We start from the raw sequence: 16,467 nt of genomic DNA, 5'->3' as shown, positions 1-16,467 counted from the left end.
TGGAGTAACAACCATTTAGCTGCCTGGTACATGACCAGAACACAAACTCCGCGGGCCAATGCAGTGATGGCAGCTTTGGCTCTGGTGAAATGAGCACTCAGACTTTCCAGAGGCTGCATTTTGGCCAAAGCAAAGCAGATCTTAATGCAGAGCATGATCTAGTGGGGGAAGATCAGTTTCTGCACGGAATTTCCTTCTGTGCCTCAGTGAACCCGACAACGAGCTGATCGTCTACTCGGCATGCTCTGGAACAATCAATGTAATAGCTCAGCACTCTTCAGGGGTCCAAGCACTGTAATCTCTCATTCTTAGAGGGGTAAAGCATAATAAGAAACACCAGCAAGTTGATGTTTTGACCAACATGGAAAGGCATCACAACCTTCAACAATAAACATGCTCGAATCTGCAGAACCAGTTTGTCCGGGAACAAAGTTGTGTACAGAAGGGTTGACACAGAGAGTTTGATGCTCACTCACTTGCGGTCCCGATGTTATGGCAACGAGGAACACTGTTTTGATGGCGAGCAGGTACCACCTGTGGCAAGACAAAAGAAGAGGGAGGAGACAGGAAGTCTCTGCTTCTCTTCAATGAGACACTGGTTCTAAGGGTTAAATGGTTGACCCGTCTATTGTTACATACTCCGCATGATTATGGCAAAGGAGGCATTTTCCTCAGTGGCGGGACCAGGTGGTGAGATGAGGTCAGAATAAGTGTCTAGGTCGCTGGCATCCTTGAGGTCATCATGCTCATTTTCCTCGTGGTAGGGTTGGCCAATTTGACCACCTGCATTGAAGTCTTTATTAGGAATCTATCCTGAACAAGGAATTTAATTTGTGGGACCCGCCATGCTGAAGAGGGACACTAAGTGGGTGAATGGCAAAAGGTTGTGGTTAAGCAATAACCAAGCGGGACATCAAAAGGTGATGTATTAGCACTGACTGAGAGAGCTCAAATTGGGCACCTTGTCCTCTAGCGCTGAAGAAGTCTGCATGGGCGTCAAAGTTCTGGGAACTGGAGTGGGTTAAAGAGTCATAGGGTGTGCCGATACAGGTGCCTGAGATGGCCCAGTAACTGGTTCAGGAGGTCCAGCTAGCGCAGAGGGCGCACCTGCTGATGGTATCCCAGATGGAGAGCCTCCCGGCTCCTTGCAGCCTGAAGGTACGCCAGAGGGAGTTGGGTAGTGATTCTGAAAAAGAGTTGGAGCATGGCCTCGTGGAACTCCTTGATTTGCCTCAGTGACCGAAAAGCCTTGGAAACTCAGATTGTCCACTAATAAGTTGAGGGATAGGCTCCAACATCTACAGACTTCTGAAGCAAGAATGAGAGGCATGACAACACCCTTGTGCCTTCTCAGGGGTACAAGAGTGGGTGGAAGAGATTTTTTTTAATGTTTTTTCTTCGACTTCTAGACTCGGAACAGGACTGAGACTGACCCTTGGGCCTGTACAGGTCATGATGTGGATGCTTGGCGATGTACAGATGTGTGGCCTTCGGGTTCATCGATGTGCCATCACTACAGGCCTTAGAGTGGTGACTTGACCCCGGCACCACAGGCAAACCTGATGAGGATCTGTCACAGATATCTGTTTGTAATAGACCTTAAAGAGTTTGAATCTGTTATCTTGGGAGGAGACATTTCCAATACACACTGTTGAATTTAGGTAGATAAGTCTCAAAGAGATGAAAAGTAGCTCAAGATCCACGTTTAGTAGCTCGGATAGAAAGCAACTGACATCACCACACAGGAGTGGCACCTATATAGGCTGTGTACTTAATTTTGGGAGTGGAGACGCCTGGTGCCACCCACTGGCGTGCATAGGTACTGCAGAAAAGGTTTCTGGATCGAGTATGATGCCTGAGGAATATTCAAAATGTAAGGAATGTAGAGTTAGGAGCCCTAATCAGAAAGGGGATTACTCAAAATAACATTTAGTTTTAAAAAATGATACTGAGGGCACAGGGCACGGTAAATATCTGCTCTCTTACCTCTGTTCTCAACCAATTAAAACTGTGCCTCTGTGGGACTGAAATGATCACAGTCATTCACAGCTAGCTTTTCTCCTTGCAGCAGTACTAAAATGTTGCACAGCACTCTTGCAAAGCTTTTGACCTGAATACGTATGGCAGATCTCTTTTGTAGTGGCTGAAATTACACTTCACTTTAACCAATGACTCACAGAACACTTGCAATGGACTACACAGTTAATCAGCAGTATATAATATTTAAATATTTACTGGCAGGAATGATGAAGTCGCCGTATAGCCTGTGCGTCATGAGGGGCTCAGGAAGGCTCCTGGAAGACAATGAAAAGACAGTTAAATAAGTGTATTAGCTTGCTGTCGCGTTCACTCTAGAGGGGGGCTTCCACAATGCAGTGCTGTATATTCAGACGCTCTGGTTAGCTATACTGAAGTTTTACCATCAAATAATCCATCAAGCAAATATATGTACAATAATATATTATCAGAGATTTCAAAATCATAGTGTAAGAGGTCAGATGTTCCTCAAGCGCTGGCACAGATACTCACCTCACTTTGTTTTTTGGGACATCTTAGATCTGGAATAGAGAGGGAAGCAGGCGGGTCTTGGTTGATCCCGATAATTTGTACCAGGGACCCTTTTGTTTCCTGGGTCTTGGTTTAGCACTTTCTTGAACTGGAACTTCAATCATCCCAATGAAACATGTCAGAAGTGGAACATAAGAGGTTATGCCCACCACACTCTTTCTGAGAGCGGCAGATTAGCATCACGAAAAAAGACAGAGGGGGACCTTACCTCTTAAGTAAGGATATGCTAACAAAACGTCTAAAGTGCACATACACCATCTGTTTCTTGGTACTGAGAGACAGTGGTGGCTGGTGACATTTGAAAGTGGTGAGGCGTAAAATTATTGGTGTACTGCCCCGCGACAAGCGAGTGCAGCAAGCAAGCCTGAACAACCTATGGGGGATTCGGGGGTGGGGGACGGGGGACGGGGGGGTACTCCCCCGAGAAAATTTTGAACAAAAGAGTGGATAAATTGTGCTTTTCAAGCAAATTTGAGGAAGCAGCAAGGCTAATAGAGCAATACGTGCACTTAGAATATCTGCCCCCATCCATGACTTTCTGAACCATGACAGCTTGTTTCAAATCTGCCTGCACCCACCGCATGGCTGTGCCGCAAACTGTTGCATCATTACTGCCTGTGCCGGCACCCACTGGATGCTACACCACAGCTGCCTGCACCATTATCCGCTTGTACCACATCCCACAGATCTACACAAATTCTGCTTCTATGCACATATCAATTGCAACTAGAGTTAGACCATGCCTGCACCGGAACGTCTCTGCTGCCCTGCCCGGCTTTAACATCCTACGGCATATTATGTGTATGTTTTTGAATGTGATGGCGTTTCTAGAAAGTAGACCGAAATTGGAGCGTCGAGTCGTTTATGGTGGACCAGGTATAAACCAGGCACACTAGTCACGGTTCGCTCGTGAACATAAAAAGAGATTTGCCATAGCACAGATTACACTTAGATGGCAGAGTAGCAGCAACGCCTCCCCAAACATTGTCCACACCACAAAAAAACACTATCACATAAGAAGTATTCATAGCTGCCAAGATACCCTGGGGAGCATGTGACATCTTGTTACCTCTCATCATATTGCATTCTGGTACTTGTGGTCTTGCCCCTATAGGTGACATATAGCACAAAGCCTTGTCTGCTGCCATGTGCCAGTCTCGGCAGTTTGACACAGGTCACACATTTGTTCATGTTTTTATAGCCATCCATTCAGGTTATACATCTGCCAGGTATATTTTTTAAGCTTGCGATAATTTGCATTGTGGTGCCTAGAGAATCCTACTCTCCCTGCAGACATGAAAGGGCCCTTCCCTGTGTGCCATCTCAGTAGAATTTGGCCTTTTAGCCATCTGCACTTTGGAGTCTGTGACACCCAACCTTTATAATGTCTATGTGTACAACAACAACTGTACGTAGAGCATAACTACAAATGTAACAAGACACATTCATCAGAAACAGGCACAATTACTAAAGTGATCCCATATAATGTGTGACTCCTGCAACCGATACAGAGGTGGCGTAGCAGGGACGCCCTGGGTATTACTGCCGGCAAAGAACACAGAACGCCTGACTGAGGCTTCTGTAGCAAAATGTAGCAATAAGCATGGGTAAGTGGGCTCCTGAGACCTGACGCGTGTTTGTTAAGCTAAGATAGGGGTTAGGCCCAATGGACAGGACACACACGGCATAAACATAAACGGCAGACATGAACACATAGTGCAAAAAATGCCCTCCGAAGCCAGACAGACAGAAGAGCCTAGAGGCAAACCAATTTGCGGTTATACTATTGTAAAAAGTATGTTTACAACAGCAAAGCTAATGCAAGCCACTGATGACCCCGCAGTGCACAGAAGTACCAAGGTGGAGCATACGAAAGCAAGGCAGGAATACCTCAATTAAATATTTTCCTGTTTTTTTCAACAAAATAAAAAAATTATTTGCAATTAAATGTATACTACAGGCAGCCGCGGCTGGCGGGGGTGGGGGGGGGGGGGGGGGGGAAGGCCCGTGGGGGGGAATTAAATATACATTTTAACAAAACTTACCTCACCGCCGGTCCGGGTCCGCGCCACCTCTGCTCCCCTTGGCGCCTTCACGTCACGGGTCACGAATGGCAGGAGTGGACTGGCAGCCCCTCTCACCCAATCCCGGCACTGCTGCAGCGCCAGGATTGGCTTGGGGCACAGGTTACACTTCGCCCGCAGCACGCCCATTAGGAGTCCGAAGGGCTCCTAATGGGCATGCGCAAAAAAGCGCAAACACAAGTGCGCATGAGTGGGCACTTGTAAAAATTTCACCCTCCGTCCCCACTCATGCGCACTTGTGTTGCTGCCTGTTGCCCTGGTGACAATCATGTCAGTCAACATGACGCCAGACCGCCCACCCCCTTCAGACTCTGAAGGGAGTGGGCGGTCTCACATCATGCTGACTGACATGATTGTCAGTTCTCCCTCGGCGTCTTTGAACTTAAGTAAACCGATCCAGTTTACTTAAGTTCAGAGACGCCGAGGCAGCTGAGGGCGGGAGGGGCTACGCCCTCATGACCTAATGGACGCACCGCTCATGCTGAGAGACTGGATTGACAGAAAGTGAAGATCTGGGCCACCAGAATAATCCAGATTTCTGACTCTCTGTAAGCCTGCTTGAAAAGCCAGGTTTTTTAATTTCTCCGAAATGATTTGATATCTTCACGGCGTAGTTAAGTTGCAAGAGCATTTCACACAGCAGGAGCTTTAGCTGGGAAGGAGATTCCTCTTCATAGATAATTGGTAATTTTCTTTGAGTGATGCCCTCGCTATGAAAACTTGTTGATGTTCATACAGCGTTCCCCTGGCAAGACATATCAGATTATCAAAGCATAGGAAGGGATACTCAGGTGTTGGTTAACTGAGTCTCTGTATCTATATAGGATGAACAATTTACTTACCTTAGATAACCCTCTTTCTGGTGGATACTCTTCCTAACCATAGATTCCTCAACCATAGAATACTCCCCAGGTGTGAGCCTGGATCCAGAAATCTTTTTCCATAGTAGTGCTCCAGAACACAGCTAGGTGAGCTATGTGACTCCTTGCTGACTCCACATCGCCCTGGATATGATGGAGTGGGGCTGCATACAAGCGTACCCCTGTGCGCAGATATCAGTGTATTGCTTGTCTCTTTGTACGCCCTCAGACACAGGGCATGAACAATTGCTAGAGCCCTTGTGCTGAATACTAATTATGGAACAATTTAGGCCACTCTATGGTTAAATAGAGGCTCCACCAGAAAGAGCGTAAACAAAGGTATGTAACATGTTCTGCTGATGGATGCTGCAAACCTCACATTCCTCACCTCAGAAAAAAACGAAGGCAAAGCAATGGATTACTAGCTATGGGAAGGTGGTGTAGGGAAGATGCAGTGAAAGTGCCTGAAGTTATGCCAGGAACTCATATAATCTAAATCAGGAAGATGGTCTTTAAAATCAGGAGATGCAGCAAGTAGCTATCCATCATCTCAAAGAATGTAGCGATAAGAAAAGTCCTGACAAAGGTATGGTTCCACTGTGTAAGTAAGCAAGTGTATTCTATACAAAACATATCAATTAAAATAATAAAAGCATTACATATAACTACAATGCTTGAACACTTTTAGTTAATAGACTTTTGTAAAAGAAGAAGAGAAAGTTCCAGAAATTCAGTGAGCTTCCCGATAATTTGAGGAAAAGCAGTACTGGATTGTTTCTTGAACAGTCAGAGTTTAAACAATGTCCGCAAACTCTTTTTTATCGAAGTCCAATATGGAGGTGCAGAAGCAGATGATGTGACCAACTGACTCTTCTTCACAGTAGCAAAGCTTGCATTTCATTGAGGATAAGCAGTGCGTGTTCCAAGAACCTTAAAATTGAGCAAGCTGTATGTATAGGAGTCTGAATTATAAGTACCTTATTTTACTAGCAGCCTCTAATCTGGAGTACAGTTCTTTCTGACTAGTAGAGAGTTAGTTGTCAATTGTGTAATCTGACTGCTTATGGGACTGTAGCTTGGGCAAATCATTCAGTCTGTTATTGGTCTTTAAAAATGTCCATATGAGAACCTTACGCTCTGGGTAAGTCATCTTTATAAGGGCAGCTAGTGCCGGACGCCTTTTTTTTAATAGTTGCTGGGCTCATGTCTGTGGTGTATCCAACACTCTTTTTTTTAAATTCATCTACTATTAGCTTTTTTAAGGGGTTTGCTTTGGCTGAATTGCAAGTGTATATGTAGGGTAACATTGCTCCAATATGCAAAGTTGTCAATGAGATTGAAGACAGTTCGAGCTGTAATTTAGACTTAAGTGTGGCTCAACGTTGGTAAAATAAAGATCTTATCTCTCTCATATAGATTTTATCCAACTCATTGGTTGTCTGTATTTTGAAAACTAAAGAAGCATATATAAGTGATAGAATAAGATTTTAGTTGCCTGCAAGGAATGATTGTCCAATAGAGCGACCTCCATAGATATTTGAAAACGTTGTTATTGATTTAGTAGTTTTACATGCTTTCCCTTTCTTGGCTTAAAAATGATAAGACCATGACAGCTTATTATCAGTAGTTACTCCCAAATAATTGTTTGTATTTACATGTTCAATTTGTTTATCCGCTCTTTTCCACAGCGACTGTTGCTAGTTTTGCCAAATGGACAAAACTTTCATTTCCACTAGGTTTATTTTAAAATCATTGTCACAGTTATATTGATGTAACTTTAAGAGTTGAATTTGGAAACTCGATGGCGTTAACGACAAACTGATTACATCATCCACATTGGCCAAATAAGTGATGGGTTGTGTAACTACTTTTGCTGGTAAGCCTGCGACACAATCTAAATCCAATGATAAGTCATAGATTTATAGGGAACAAAGAAGAGGAGTCAGGATGCATTCCTTGCTTTAGGCAGTTTATTGTCATCATCTTTGGAGAAGGAAACATCTTAGTCAATTTAATTCTCAACCAAATTTCAGCATGTAATGCTATCAAAAAATGCAATAAAGTATAGTCAGTTCCTCATTTTGATAGTTTATCACAAACTCTGCTGGACTGTAATCTATGCGACACACAAAGAGTGGAAAGTTTTTCTTTGTTGATTTGTCCACTCATAGTTGAAGAGCGACTACATTTTCAATAGTGAAACAGCTTGTATGAAATCCAGATTGGCTGGATGAAAGTAGGTTATTACTGGTTGACAAAGCATAAAGTTTGTCCATGATGTATTTTCCAAATAACTTTCCTCCACAACGAAGAAGGGTTATAAAGCAATCGTTTTTGGTAATTTTTGGACCATTTCTTCTGAAGTGAGTGGATTAATGCCCACTTACATGATGAAGGAACATGATCTGTTTGAAGTGCACACAAAAGTAATCTATAAAGTAATAAACTCCATATGGGCGGGGTCAGAGTTTAAAACATCAATAGGTATCCCATTTGGGGCTGCTGCTCATGAAGATCATCTTTTTTGTTTTAATTAACAGCGTGACATTTTTTGTGAAATGACTAATGAAGTGTTAGTATACCCCTACTGAATGAAGTGGTTGCCATATTGAGTAGTGGTCGTTAATGTACGTATTTCAGATTCATTTAGTATAAAATATTAATTTGCTTTCCTACGTGCCCCGATTCGACAGCCAACCACAGCTGAGAGTATTTAGCATTATTTGATTTCATAGCACCAATCACTTGAGTCCAGGCTGACATCTCCTTCCTATAGGTTTTGTTGTTCTGCAATAACGGGCCTTTATTGCATTTGATCAGGGAATCTCGATATGAAGTCTGTGGACACTTTAAATAGTACCTCAGCTGTTTTCGGTGTTGTCTTTTTACAAAGAATATTAACTGGTGAAGCCCGTCACGTTAGTAAGTATGCCTACTGTTAATTTAATGGAGATGAAGTTGAAAATCATGTTTAACAATGTTTTCCAGGCATCAAACCAGAAGGGTGGTTATTCAATTTATTGAGTCACGAAATAATGAACTATTAACTAATTTGCAAGAATGACTTGGAGTGAAGACCCATATTATGTCTAATTGCGCTACAGTGTATCAAAGTTAGGCTGCCTTTGTCAGATTGTTTCTTTAGCTGCTGAAAGTCATTGTACAACGTTATTTGCTGGAGGTCATGATCTGTCTCTTTCCTGGAGGTCATCTGAAAATTCTTGCACACATGGACTTTGGTATACGGAAGTACGGTAAAACGGATTTTGCGTTTTGAATTTGTTTAGTGAATATTGGTTTTTCTGGCTGGTCATTCGTGAATCTTCCATTCAGCGCACTTCATCTGATCTCAAAGAGTAGCTTGCACGTATAATTACATTTTGGTGACTTCTTATTTAGTGAATCCAATGTTTGAGGAAGGTCAATTTTACAGGCCGAGTCTGGCAAGACCTCTGTTGGTATATCATTCCGATATGGAAGTAGTAGATCATCATTAAAAGTCACCCGTGACGATCGTCTCACACATGGCATATTATTCCAGGATGGACTCTTGTTCCTCAAGAACAAGATAAAGCTTAGACCTGCTTTTTATTAGCATTGTTGGCAAATAGATATTCACTAACAGCAGCTGGGTTTGATTTTCATGGTCTAGAAGGACGATTAACATACATGTGGTTTGATTTTGAGTGAATTACAGTACTTTTTTAAACATAATGGGTACGGCCCAGGGAACATTTTCTGGCAAAAACTTTGTGTGTAAAAATTAGCTAGATTAAGTGTCCAGTTTCCATAATTCTTGGAGACAGACCACATGATGATTGCTTAGAAACGTAATTAATTTTCTTCACTGCAATTTATGTTGTTCGATTGCAGGAATATTCCATGAACAAATCGCAAATTCATTCTTCTGTGAGCAAAAGTTTCTTATCCTGCTGTGAGTTATGAAGTGCTGAGGTATGGCCCTGGTGATAAAGTTGGTGTAATGTGGTTGTGGTAGTGAACTGTTGCTTGGTACAGGTGGGTTTACTGAAATTAATGTAAAGATTTCCAAAGTTCATTGTGTTGGTGGGGCCCGTGAAATGGTTTATTTTATAGCTTGATCCAAAAGATTCATTCTTCCTATGTACTGAATCACTAATTATGTGTGGGTATTTTGACTTGGTAGATTTTAAAACAGAATGCCCTAGTTTCCTAGTCTGCTCTTCTGGTCCACATTTTTTTGGGATAATATCCGTAGACCAGGTGGTTCATATTATCTCACCTTTAGTGCTTGTGGCACTGTGTCACCACAAACGGTTTGGGAGGGAACATATGTGCCAAACGTTTAATAAATCCCATCACAACAGGTGATTTAAACAACAACTGTTTGTCCAGCAAAGTAGGGAAGTCTGAAATGGCTGCCAAATAACCTTTAATAGTGCCCACAGCAAGGTCTTGCTGGGCTAAAGATGCAAACAAAACAGGGGTCAGTCTTGCGAACGCTACTGCATACAACAACTTGGTCCCGGCACCCACCATAAATGGATTTTGTTGAAGGGAGTCTGGTGACAAGGATGACAAGCACCACTTCAGGTGGCAGATCAAATGGCGTCATTTGCTGCTGCTTGTAGCTGTAGATAGCATAGATACAGTTGGAGGACAGTGCACTGTTGTTGAGACGGTACTCCCAAAGTGGTAGCCTGATTGGAGGACAGATGCTCATGTCCAGAAAGTCAAGGTACCACGCTCCTGGCCCAAATGGGCTTGACAAGGATGACTTGACCCCGGTCATTCCAGATCTCTATCAAACTTGGGGAAAGACAGGCAGGGGCAAGAAAGCATACAGGAACCCTGTGTTCCATTCCAACCAGAATACATTTCCTAACAAGTGTTTTCATCTAAACTTCAATGTGCAAAAATCTTAACACTACGTGTTAACCACAGTGGCAAATAGATCTGCCAAGGATTTCCCCCACAGTTGGAAGACACCTTGCCCCACCTTGGGATGCCGTCACCACTCGTGATCTGCTCGGTTATTCTGCTCTGGTATTCAGGAACTGTGCCAGGAGGTTTGAGATCAGAAAAATAGCCTGGCAGTTCAACCACCCCAGAGAAGCACAGTCTCCTGACACAGGACACTAAACATCACCCCACTCTACTTGTTGCAGTATCACATGGTGATGGTGTTGTCCAATAGAGCCCCAATCAGCCTCTCATTAATGGGTGGCAGGAAGGCTTCCAGAGCTAGACAAATGACCCACAAATCCAGCAGACTGATGTTGAGGCAGCCCTCTGCCGTAGATCAGAATTCCCCGATCTCCACCTTGCTAAAGCAACCTCTGCAGCCCAGCACGTTCATGCCTGTCACCACGATCAGCTCATGGAAAAGAGAGAGGGGCCAGCTGCTGCACCAATTGTGTATGTGCTACCACCACTGCAAATCTCAAGCTGTCTTCTGAGACCTGGATGGCATCTGCCAGATTGCCCCTGTGCTGGGCCTGTTGGAACTTCAAATTCCATTTCAAAGCATGTATGTGCCACTTGGCAGAGCTGACGAGGAGGATGCATGTGAATGAGGCCAACAAGCCTCAGAGCTATTCTCACTATGTTCCAGGATCAAGACTGAAAAATTGGAATCACAGACCAAAACTCCTGGACTCATTGTGACAGAGGGAAGGTCATGAACTGCATTCTGTCCAGGACAGCCCCATTGAATGGAAGCCTCTGCAAAAGAGTATGGTAGGGCTTAGGTTTGTTGAAAGTGAACCCCAGCCATGCCAAGAGATTCGCTATAATCAGGAGGTGGCTAACGGCGGATTGTGGTGGGCCCACTTTCAACAGCTAGTCTTTGAGGTATGGGAGTACTTGCATCCAAATCTCTGAAGATGAGCAACAACCAACACCATCACTTTAGTTAACACCCAAGGCGCACTTGTGAGGCTGAACGGGAGTACAGAAACCTGCAAAGGCTCTTGGCCTACCTTGAACTCTATGATTAACAACAAGGAGCTAAGAGGGAACAATAGTCATAGGTCGCCCTCCACTCAATTATATATTCACAAAACAGGACCTAGACCACAACGGCATCAATTCATAAATCACTTAATGGTGTACCATCACGTGCAAATCTTTTGCAAATCACTCCTCTCTTTTAATAAATGAGGTAGGAGGTACATCCATGTTATGCCCTATTTTAAAACATATGCCCAATCCCATGGAAACAAAAAACAGTTGTGAGACCAACAAAAACACACACCTTAGTGCCAAATTAAGGTAGGTAGAAATAAAGTGTGTGTGAGCGAGATGGCGCCTCACGGGCGAACCACCAACGGGAACCTGGCAGGTACTCACCAGGATTGCCCTGTTCTCATCATTGGCACCATCAAGCTCAAAAGAAAGACTTGTGTCCATAAAACAAACAAAACAGTGTTTGTGAGGGAATGCAGTGTGTGGGAACGAACGGAAAACACGTAAACTGTGTCAAACAACAAACATATAAAAACCACACAAACAACACAGAGCTAAGCTTTATTCTGTCAATTTCGTGTTGGTTGCGGGATGTTAAAAAAGGAGAGAAAGGCTATTACCTATCTAGCCCTACTCCACTTGCCGACATGTTTCATTGCCAATTCCAATTTAGGCAATTTCTTCAGGGCGTCACAGGTTAAGCCACTGCATTAGGACATACTCTGTCTTCACAACCTCAATCGACCACCATGGCGCATACCAGTCGAGAGGTTCAACCCCTGGTAGGTTTCTAGGTAACTCCAAACGTGAGTTACTTTTCTTTCTGTACTGGTTACAGAACGGGACTCGGGGCCGGCATTCACTCAGCGCGCGCTACCTTGAACTCTACACAACATCTGTGGAACTGCAGAATGGGGATATGAAAATACATAACCTAGAGGTCCAAGGACACTTTGTGGTCACTAGGGTCCAGAGTAGACAGAATCTGGGCCTGTAACAGCTTTCTGAACTTGTCCTTCTGCAAGAAGGCATTTCGAGGCCAAAGGTCCAGACCTAAGACTCCAACCAATCTTCACAACGCAGAAACAGCAGGAGAAACACTCCCCTCCTTCTTTCCGAGTCCGGAATCCACTCAATAGCACACTTGGACAGTAACAACTGTTAATCCTGTAACAGAATGGAGAGGTGCTAGTCTGAAATTCACTCTGGTGTGGGAGGAATAGAGGGTGGGGCAAAAGAAAAAGCAGGGCATGACCATTTTGACCAATCTGTAAAACCTATCTGTCGTATGTGATGGATAGTCAACCTGGGAGGAAATGTCAAATTCTGATGCACCACACTGCAAACAAAAATGATTTGGCGGCCAGTGTAGCACAGGAAGAGGAGCTGGAAAACTGCTGACCCTGCTGGGATGCTTGCTGCCTGACAGACCCAAGTCCTTGGCTTCAAAAGGTTTGCAGTACCTGCTGCACTGGTTAGGAAGGCTGTCTCTGTGTATACACTAGCCTCTGGAGTAGCCTTAATTGTTTCTGAATTGATGCATAAACGGTTTACCATAACTGTAATTTATATCCTGAGGGTTGCAGGATCGTCATATCAAACTCATTATGTGCTTGTGCTGTGTTGCATAGACATCACATAATTGGCATCCATCTTACATATAGTATGCTGGAGCAGGTAAACATCCAAGATATTTCCTTCTAACAAGTGCATTAACCACTTAAGCAATCACAATAGTATTAAGCGCTAAGACATTCTGGGTCAATCCTAGCAACAAATCCTTCTAGGCTTCTTTAAAATACCTTCAGTTTGTAAACAATAGTATGCCAGGAAAACCTTACTAATTTCTTTGTCAATTTCTTGAGGGGAGGGGTGGAGGGCAGTCAGAGTTTACAAACAATAATGCCTATGTGCTAGCAGACCTGAGGTTAACCTTCATTAACCCTGATCCTACTGTCATACCGCACTACCGCACTTCATCATGGCACCTCCCCTCATGACTCAGCCTCTTTTCTGCTGCTCTTGCCTCTCAATGTTCCCGGAGTTCATGTTTTCTCAGTTGCAGCCCTGCACTTGTACTACCAAGCACACAACAATGCAAATGACTCCGCAAGTGAAGCAATTGCAGATAACAGCTGTGCCAACACATCACAAGTCAGAATACAGTTGCGGCCATTTCAGCCTTCACCCTTCTGAGGCCAGTTAATACAGTAGTATTAAATCGGGGCATAGCCTCAAGTTATTTACAGTGCTATGAAAAGCACAATGGTTGCAGCAAACATCCTGTAAAAACAAGCATTTACAATGCAATGGTTTCGCCTTTTGAAAAGTTTGAGCTATTGGCATTGTAAATGACATTTTATTTATGTGTTGGTTTTGAAAATAAATGGCATTGTCATTTACAATGCCAATAGCTTAATCTCTCGCAAATGCGAGACCTATAGCATTTGCAATGCAATAGGTCGCGTATTTACGCGAGTTTGAGCTAATGATATTGCAGATAACAATGCGTTTTATTTATGTTTCAAAAACCAAAACATAAATAAAAGGTCTCTCACACTGCTGTCGCTCACACACTGCTGCCTCTCACACACCATGCTCTCCCACACACCATGCTCTCCCACACACCATGCTCTCCCTAGAAGACTCACACTGCTGCCTCTCACACACCATGCTCTCCCACACACCATGCTTTCCCTAGAAGACTCACACTGCTTTGTGCTGGATAGTGCGAGTTGATAGCCTGTAGCTATAGGAACTGGTTACTTTTAGATAGGGAGCAGATGTAGCGATCTGATAGGTCTGCTTGCGCAGTTAATTGTTGGCTACAGAAAACTGTAAGGAGGGGGGGTGGAGATGGTATGGCCAGAGTGCATAATCATGGCAATTAAAGTACTGGACAAACTGTGATTGAGTTAGTGTCGACGGGAAGCATGAATCGGGCAGAGCAATTATTTTTGTGCAGAGAGGGACATCACGCAACCCACCCCTGCAAACGACACCATGCACAATTAAGCTATTTTACATTTTGGCTACAAAAAAAGAGGGCCCTGCCATCTACATGTTAACAGCTGTTTTGTATGTAATAGGAGCATGTAGAAAACACTTAGTTTATTTTGTTAGTCTCCTGAAAAAATGCCTTGTATCCCAAAGACATGATCACCAGTGTCACAATTTTGAGAAAGGCATAACCTTATACAGCCATAACCAACAAACTTATAAAACATCATTATCAGCAACAAAACACCAACTATCCTTACACTTCTTTTACTTACCATAATACAAAAAGAACGATAGGATCTTGTAAACCAGGGAGATGAGGTGTAAAACCCGATTTTTCCTGGGAGGCCAAACTAGCTGCAGAAATCCCCAACATACGGCTCTACATCACGTAATACAGATATTCTAATTCTAACAGGCATATTTCGAAACAAATACCATTTTAATGCAGATGACTACTACTTATATCTGGTGCATGTGGCGTTGTTAACTTTTCAACTAGGAAGGAAATACGAAGTAGCACAGGCCTGTACAGTTTAATTGGATGCCTTTCAGTTTGGAGCACGCTCATTGTACAAATCTGGACCGTTAACCTGTCCCTATTTGGCCAAGCAAAATGAATTCAGCAGGTGGTCATGTGTGGATGTCGTATATACAGCAGGTCACTTATTTACACTAAATAAGCCGAACATGACAAATGTGCAATAATCCAATAAAGAGTAGACAGCTTTAAATGGAGACGGGGATAGAGGGCCATACAATTTCACTAGACAGCAAAGCCGTTTATGTGAATTAACCGGGTTACTACTGGGGGTGCACGATATCCCGATCATTCTTATAAAATAAGTACTTGCGCATGGCAGGCTGCGGGTATGCCCCAATCTCCACGAATGAGCAACAGAATATCAGCCGAGTGATAACTCTTCCATACATCAACCCTCCAGTGCTGATTCTGTGCTACTGCACACTCCAGCGCCGAGTGCTGATCCCTGTTAGACTCTCTGCTCTGCTACTGATCACAAGTCATGAGCCATTGACTGGAACACTGCAAGCCACTGTGGAGGTTCACACTGCTGCTATGTCCACAGATTGTCTCCAGCAGCCTTGCCAGGCTACTCGGAAGAAATGAGCAAACCAGCAAAGGTTAGGTGCCCTGCTAACCTATCAGCACCGACAGCAGGTGAAAGCGACCTCTGTCCCTTTTTAACTCCACCCGCAGCACATTGTTGTAAGACCCCCTTGCCTCTCTATCACCAGTGCTCGGATGCTGCTGTGTTCCGTAGCACGGCTCAGATTCCTGAGGCATCCATACTCTGTCCTCAGATATACATCAATTGGAGGCTACCTGCGGATATTGCCACTACCCATGTTTTTGCACAATCAATGTGCTGCCTAATGAATATACTTCACTAGTTTGCAAGTTGACAGCTCTGATTCATCACACAGTCCTACAACACTGAACGCAAAACGGTTATCCCTATACACAGGCAGGTCTGAGTCCTAGATGGGGTGCCTTATGGTGCGCACAGTGTCTTTGTATGCCACAGTGAAATATTCAATTTGACGCGGGGTTGATGGGGCTGCCGGGATTCAGCTCTCCGGCACGGGCGGCACACGGGAGGGGGGGGCGGGAACGAGCAAACAGACAGGGGGGGAAATGGACTGCGGGAGGTGGGGCGGCGGAAACGGACAGCGGGCGGGGGGCGCACTCACCTGGACATAAACAACACCAATCCGGCTGAAGACGAACAGCGGGAGGGGGGGCGGGAACGAGCAAACGGACAGAGGGGGAAGGGGTGGGGGGCAAATGGACAGCGGGAGGGGGGGCCGAAACGGACAGCGGGAGGGGGGCGCACTCACCTGGACATAAACAACACCAATCCGGCTGAAGGCACTCCTGAAAATACGAAAACAACACGGAAAGAAAAAAAAAAAGAAACCCCGCCCACCGCCGCACTGACGTGACCAAAGGGGCCGGATGAGTAAAATTCTCAGAAACGCCCACGAGT

The 16,467-nt window shown here is 44.2% G+C and overlaps 1 protein-coding gene across 2 annotated transcripts in view; it reads right to left on the bottom strand.

Annotated features, from left to right (window-relative positions):
• Nucleotides 1–16,467, bottom strand: part of ARHGAP10 (Rho GTPase activating protein 10) — a 998,059-nt gene that overhangs the window by 280,927 nt on the left and 700,665 nt on the right. For both annotated transcript variants that reach the window (XM_078676901.1, XM_078676902.1), the window contains exon 16: nt 2,236–2,294. In XM_078676901.1, the coding sequence (XP_078533027.1) occupies nt 2,236–2,294 (59 nt within the window). The remainder of the gene's footprint in view (nt 1–2,235; nt 2,295–16,467) is intronic.

Source organism: Lissotriton helveticus, chromosome 2_1 (assembly GCF_964261635.1).
Source record: "Lissotriton helveticus chromosome 2_1, aLisHel1.1, whole genome shotgun sequence".
NCBI classification, from domain to species: domain Eukaryota; kingdom Metazoa; phylum Chordata; class Amphibia; order Caudata; family Salamandridae; genus Lissotriton; species Lissotriton helveticus.
The sequence above is the reverse complement of the archived record's forward strand: the minus strand, read 5'-3'. Positions and strand labels throughout refer to the sequence as shown.